This window comes from Octodon degus, unplaced genomic scaffold (genome assembly GCF_000260255.1).
Source record: "Octodon degus isolate 3935 unplaced genomic scaffold, OctDeg1.0 scaffold00146, whole genome shotgun sequence".
In the NCBI taxonomy this organism is placed as follows: domain Eukaryota; kingdom Metazoa; phylum Chordata; class Mammalia; order Rodentia; family Octodontidae; genus Octodon; species Octodon degus.
Genome location: NW_004524722.1, coordinates 4,545,982 through 4,553,179, shown reverse-complemented (window position 1 = coordinate 4,553,179; position 7,198 = coordinate 4,545,982). Strand labels below are relative to the sequence as shown.

General features: G+C 38.1%; 1 protein-coding gene and 1 pseudogene across 1 annotated transcript; one reads left to right on the top strand and one right to left on the bottom strand.

Moving 5' to 3' along the window:
- Positions 1 to 2,898: 2,898 nt before the first annotated feature.
- Positions 2,899 to 3,178, bottom strand: LOC105743654 (annotated as a pseudogene).
- A 173-nt stretch (positions 3,179 to 3,351) lies between these two features.
- Positions 3,352 to 4,287, top strand: LOC101567693 (olfactory receptor 51A7-like). Its single transcript, XM_004641982.1, has one exon. The coding sequence runs from the start codon at positions 3,352 to 3,354 to the stop codon at positions 4,285 to 4,287; it is 936 nt and encodes a 311-aa protein (XP_004642039.1).
- Positions 4,288 to 7,198: the final 2,911 nt, after the last annotated feature.

Sequence of the window (7,198 nt, the reverse complement as noted above, 5' to 3'; positions counted from 1 at the left end):
TCAGGGGAAAGAATAGAAAAATAGGCATCTCAGCTCCAAAGTAGAGCCCATGAAGAACAGTACGAGTCACTAGACAAGAACGAGAAGAAGAACCTCAGCCCTGGAAGAAAAGGTAGGAGAAACAGTGTTGTGATTTCAAGTTACAAGAAGATGAACTTTGGAATAAAGAAAGGAGAAAAAAAAGTTATACCAAATGAGTTCTATACATTTGGGAAGAATGTAATCTAAAATAGAGTATAAAATAATGCTTGGCATTTAGCAGAATGGGACAGAGCAACATTCTAATTTAGTTTGTCACTTACACTATTTTGCTCTTTCATAATTTAAAAAACAAAAATAACCATAGTAGCCTCCGCTTTGAAAATTAAGTAAAACTATTAATATAATAACATAAGGTACCATCTAAGAAAGAACATTCTTGAATTTTAATTCTTGTTGGAAGTAGAAGTTGTTTTTCCCTCAAGAAAATCAATTTATTTAGAAATACTTGAATACTGTAGCTATATAAGGTATTGCACTTAAAAATAAATACACTGGAGCTGTTTGATTTTAACTATTGTTAATAAGAAGTTTATTATGTTTCAGGCTAGTGTAGGGGTTTGCCAACTCTCTCATCCTCACAGTAATTTTGCTATTTTTCAATCTGTCTTTCACCAAATTGGCCATGAGAGTCCCCAGATAAATCTATATGTTCAAGAGTTCCCATGCAATTTTTTGACCCCCATTAAAGAAAATCTTTCTTCTGTTTTTTCCTACCCTGTCACCCAACTATGACCCAAGCCATCCTTATCTTCCTCACATGCTGACCGTACTGAGAAGATTTTGCTGATGTACCTTTACTTTTACTGTTTCAAAGTTGGTTTCATATATTGGATTTGTTACGAGCAATCTCAGATTCCCTTCTATCAATCTCATTTTGTGCAATTTTGTCATAAATGAGCTTTAAAACTGACTTGATTTATTTCTATATTTATTTCATATGATGTCTATAAAGACTGAACAATATAGGAAACATATTTTACATGTGTTTCATGTATTATAATTAAATTCAACCACTTTAATATCTTACAAATAATACTCCTTTAAGCTATGCCCACCATACCAAAAACATTGGTCACCACCTAAAGGTAGAAAATAATTCCAAAGATAAGTTCACTTAAATGAAAATAAATTCAGTTTCATATGATTATGTTAATAATGGCTGAATGGATACTATTTGCCAAGAATTGTACTTTGTGATGAAAACACCAAGATTAAGGTGATGTAGACAGTTTTTAATGATCTCATTGGCTACTGGGGAAGAAAAGAACATGAACAAAAAATCACAGGGCCAGAGAAGTCCTTTAATATAATTACCATGCAGTAATTTACAGTAAGGGTACACAGACCCCGCTTGTAATAATCATGAAGGAAGACTTCTAGGTGCGAGCTGCTTCCTTTGCTTATGTGGTTAAACAACTGTCTTAAAGGACCTCTGCTCTATAGAAGCGACAGAGTGGCTCCTATTCAGATCATGATCTTACCACTGCTTTATCCATTTTGCAGCTATCAGCTCCTCTAGAAGAGAACTGGCCCATAATGGCCAGGAGAACTTATGAAGTAAAAACTTGGGGGCCTTTTTCTGAATCATCAAGAGCCTTCTGACAAGCCTGGTCTCTCAAATAAACTGCTATTAGAGTGCTTTTCATATCTCAAAGATTCATTGTCATTGATAAATTTAATTCAACAAGGACAAAGTACTGTGAAAGATCCATGGTTAATTGAATTGTTTGTGAACACTTTGCAAAGTTGCATGATATTTAACTTATGATATCAGGGGAGAAAAAGGATTGAGAGGGTGCCAGTCCCCCTCACTGCTAGGATGACATACATCTGACTTTGATACTCACTGTGGCTAGGCTGTGGTTCAGTTGACTCAGCCACATTAAGCCTGTGAGAACATATGTTGGATTACATATATTATTCTGTGACGTATAACATGTCTTATATATAGCATATATATTCTGTAGTATGTTATCTTACAACAAACAGGAACTTTTGTTGTTTTAGAGGTTAACAGTCAGCAATAATAAAGTTTTTATGTTTTTACTCTAGACTGCTTCCTTTGGAGATCATTGGAGTAAAATCAGCTCTAGATTCTCAAAACCTTGCCTGAAAATCATTTGGATCAATCTACTAGAATTTTTTTTTTAATTTGGGACAGGGTCTACAGTGTCTACAAGGTCTCACTGTGTAGATTGGACTCATAGTGATCCTCCTGTTTACAGCCTCAGAAGTGCTGAGATTATAGGTGTGCACTACCATGCCCAGTCTCAATTGTCATCTCAGCATGCCCTGAGATGGTAGGCCTGGGATCAAACTCCCGGCCCTGCATCTGCCTTAGCACTCACTTAAATCTACTGAGCTATTTAGCCAGCCCAAAATACTATAAATTCAAGAAAACACTGTACTTCTTATGGTTTCTTTTTTTAAAAAAAATTTTTTTTCAAGACTCACTCTAACCAGACAAAAGGAGTTACTCAATAGTTCATTCTGGTCTCATACAAGTTTTCATTAAATTTTCAAATGTACTCAGAAAAAAATGTTCAAAGTTATCTTCCAGGTAAAGAAAATAGCTAAAATCCATTTGGTGCAAATGAGCGCCTTACTTGCTTTGCAAGGCAGCAGTCGAGGGCTGTGGTGGTGGCCTTTCTGCAGTGGTAATCCTGTCCATTCATAACCACTTGTCTTCACATGAAGGGTACAAGCAAGACAAGGGGACAAAAGAATCTCCTTTCCTTGTTTCACTGACTCTTGATGTTTTCATTGAATTGTTAAAGGCCTGGCTCACTTTTGCAACAAAAACAAAACAAGTTAATTTTATTCTGAAAGGTAGTTGTATGTTATCAGTAGCAAGTATTAGCAACCGCCAACATAATCTCTAGGAATAATTCACAGTTCTGAATCATGCTTTAGAAGGACATTTCTAGCAGTCTGTTCAAGATTTATCCCTATTCCATCATTAGTAATGATTGTACTTGCTGCAGGAACCTTAAATTCTTTCTGCTGCAAACTTTAAGACTGCTGTGGAAGGTGTCCTTTCAGAAGCACTGAGTACTTTGTGTGGCAGCTGTGGGTCAGATATCAGCGTGACCTTGAAGGAAACCTTCAATGTGGTAGAACAGGCCTGGAGAGACATACCACCCCTACTCAGCCAACTTGCCTACCTCCTTGACAAATGAAAGACTCTCATTCTCATTTTTTTTTTCATGTTATTGGAATATTTTTAAACTGTACTTTATTTTTCTGAAAGAAAATATGCTGAAAGAAGGGAAATAAACATTTTCATAAGTGCTTTAAAACTGACTCATCATGCACAGTCTCAATTCTTCAGAGATTGAAATCACCACCTTCTTCCTGATTGGAATTCCAGGCCTGGAACATGCTCATGTATGGCTCGCTATTCCTCTCTGCCTTGTGTACCTGCTGGCCATCCTGGGAAACTGCACCATCCTTTTTGTGATTGGGACTGAACCCTCACTGCACGCACCCATGTACTATTTCCTTTCTATGTTGGCTGTTTCTGACCTCGGCCTGTCCCTTTCTTCCCTTCCTACTATGCTGCGGATCTTTCTGTTCAATGCCACAGGGATCTCTCCAAATGCCTGCTTTGCTCAAGAGTTCTTTATCCATGGATTCACAGACATGGAATCTTCAGTGCTCCTGGTCATGTCTTTTGACCGTTTTTTGGCTATACGCAACCCGTTGAGATATAACTCTATTCTCACTAGTGCCAGGGTAGCCAAAACAGGGCTGGTGTTTCTCATCAAAAGCATGCTCTTAGTGCTCCCATTTCCTTTCACTCTGAAAAGATTAACATACTGCAAGAAGAGCCTCCTTTCTCACTCTTACTGCCTCCACCAGGATGTCATGAAATTGGCCTGCTCTGACAATACAGTCAACTTTTTCTATGGTTTCTTTGTTGCCCTCTGCATGATGTCAGACAGTTTGTTCATTGCTGTATCCTATGTGTTCATCCTGAAGACTGTGCTGGGAATTGGATCCCACAGGGAGCGGCTCAAAGCCCTCAACACCTGTGTCTCCCACATCTGTGCTGTCCTCATCTTCTATGTGCCCATCATTGCTTTAGCATCCATGCACCGCTTTGGCAAGCACAAGTCTCCAATGGCCATGATCCTCATTGCTGACATATTCTTACTAGTGCCACCTCTGATGAACCCCATTGTCTACTGTGTGAAGACAAGACAAATTCGGCAAAGAGTTCTAGGGAAACTGGGTCTTAAGTAAGGTTTTGGGCAAAAACATAAGGTGGGGTCAAACAGACTATCAGGAAAGACAATAACATCTGTCTAAGCAATATTATCAATTATTTGTTAGGTTTCTTTCTTTTTTCTTTTTTTCTTTTTCTTTTTCTTTTTCTTTTTCTTTTTCTTTTTCTTTTTTTTGCCAGCTGTCCACCTTGAGGGTGGGGCTGGCGCAGTATGTGGTATTGGGGATAGAACCACGGTTCCCTGAGCCTGCCTAAGCTTACCTAAACAAAGACAAGTTAGACCCACTGAGCTATCTCACCGGCCCCCATTATTTTTCTTAATCATCTTTATATTCAGGGCAACTATGGTTCAGGTATTAGGATTGGGTCTAGAAACCCAGGAAAAGCATGGATACTGACAGGGACAATTATATAGTATTTGTACATTATTAATTCAATCACCAATAAGGACTTTTTGTTTGTTTACTTATTTATTTATTTAAACAACTACAAATGTTGAGAATGATAAAAAGAAAGAATGGTTTCAATCATATATTTCTATTTTGCATATATACAAGTCTCATTGTACATAAAGCCTGTCCAAAAAAAAAACAAGTTCTTGAAAGCTAAAGACTGTCTAAGTTTCATCCACTGTCTCTTGGTGACTGTCAGTGTTTCTATTAGATACTCAGTAAGATTTGTTAGATTAATAAATCAATAATCTCATATTAAGCCCTTCCTGTTACTAGCACAAGATACCCAATGCACACACAACTTAAAGGAGGGGAAGTTTGTTTGGGCTCAGAGTCTTGGTAGGTTCAGTCCATGGATGACCCACTTCAAAGAAGAAATAACACAGTGATAGGCCTGGGTGCAGGGAAGCTGTTTAGTTCATGGCTACCAGGAAGCAGAAGGAGAAAGGAGGAGCAGGGAAGAACACATCCTCCTGGGTTATGCTGCTGGGGACCCACCCCTAAGCAGGCCCCGTTTCCTAGCAACACATTCAGTTACCGAACTTATCAATGGATTAATCCACTGCAGGGTAAAGCATCCCAGATCCAGTCACCTTACAGAAAAATCACACCTGTGAACACAAGACTTCTGAGGGACATTTTAGACTTAAACCATAACAGCATGTCTATCTCTCAATGCTAAGGATCTCATTTAATCCCTTATATGCCCCATGGTTTCTTTTGTTAGTTTTGTTTCTTTGCTTTTTGTGATTTCCATGTGTAATCTATTTGCCTTGCTGTTTAATCTATCTCTTGGCATCTAAATCTCTTCAGAAATAGTGCAAAAGGAGGCAAACTTATGGTGACCATATTCCTACTTCCTAATTATTTTTCTCCTCTGGAAGTCTTTCTCTCTACTCTTGTAAGTGCACACAATTTGTCATGTCTATTCTTCACTCTGGATTCTGCCAAGAGGAGTAGGGAAAGCCTGTATCACACAGTACCCAGCCTAACTTGGGCCCCTTCCATCCGTGGATCTTGAATATGTGGCCATCAACTTACTGTGGCCTGTGCACACATGTGTAATTCCTCACTCCATCCTTAGATCTTTGTGCATATCCTTTTCTCTGGTTCTAAAGGAGGCCAACTTTTGTCCTCCGGCCTGTGCTGCAGATGTGTTCCACACCAAAGCCATCTCTTATTCTCCTGTGTTTAGTTGTTTGCCCTATTTGGTGGGTCCTTTCCATTCTCATTCATGGGGCTGTGGTCAATTTGCTCCCTCTCTAGACCATCATTTAGTAGTCTGTGTAGGCTTAGCTTTGTCATCATGAAATTCTTTAGTTGTTCTTTGTCATGGAAGTATTTCACTTCTCCATTATACTTGAAAGAGAGTTTTGTAGGGTATGTCAGTCTGGGTTGGAATTTGTTTTCTTGCAAGACTTGAAGTACTTTGCTCCATGTTCTTCTTGATTTGATGGTTTGTGAAAAGAAATCTGCCATTATTCTGATGGGTTTTCCTTTAAATGTGATCTGTTTCTTTTCTTTAGTGGCTTTTAGTATACTGTTCCTGTGCTGAATTTCTGGGATCTTGATTATTATATATCTGGGTGTGACTTTCATTGAGTTGATGTTATCTGAAGTTCTACATACTTTGGTTTTCTGAATGTCAGATTGTTGCCCCATATTTGGGAAGTTTTCTGCTATTACTCCTGCCCATATTCTTTTTATATCATTTGTATTGACGCCTTCCTTCTCATTGATGCCTATTAGTCTTACATTGTTCATGTTTGCATCGTCTTGCAGGTATTGAATTATTTTTTCCTGCATCCTAGTTATTTTAAAGAGATCTTTTCTTACTTTTTCACTAGCTGCAATGGTGTCTTTTAGGTCAGAAAGTCTATTTTCACTTTCACTCAAACACTTTTGCCAGCTTGTGATTGAGGTTTTAATTTCCTGTATATCCTTTGAACCTGTTTCATACATTCTATTTCTTTCCTACATTGCTTATTCAGGGGTTCCATCATTTTTATATTCTGCTCTATTTTTTTTTATCAGTGTGTCCTTTAGAAGCACTTAGTACTTGATTATAGTTATCACTACATTTTTTAGTTCAGAAATTATTTCTGATCTGATTTTCTCTATACATTTCTGCAGTTGTTTCTTTACTGCCAATGCTATTATTTTAGAGATATCCGGTGTGTGATTTCCAGGTTCTTCAATGCTAGTGTCTTCTGCATTGGTACTGGGTGGACTCAGGCTCTGAGACTGCATTATGTTCCTTCTCTTTTTCATTTTGTATACCGCTGTCTTCTAACCTTTGGTGTAGAGTTTAGATAGAGTTGTTACCTTAGCACCAGGTCTGGATCTATGAAGTTCAGATTCCTTCAGGTGGGTGCAGGCTCAGATTTCTTTACTTCCAGAAAGAAAAAACTCGACACCTTCCATCCTGGCAGTTTATTTAGGAGTCTGAAATTAAGGACTTCTTTCAAATTTGGAC

Bases quoted from the DNA above. Each gene is read 5' to 3' on its own strand.
- LOC101567693 (XM_004641982.1), top strand. From the start codon at position 3,352: ATGCACAGTCTCAATTCTTCAGAGATTGAAATCACCACCTTCTTCCTG.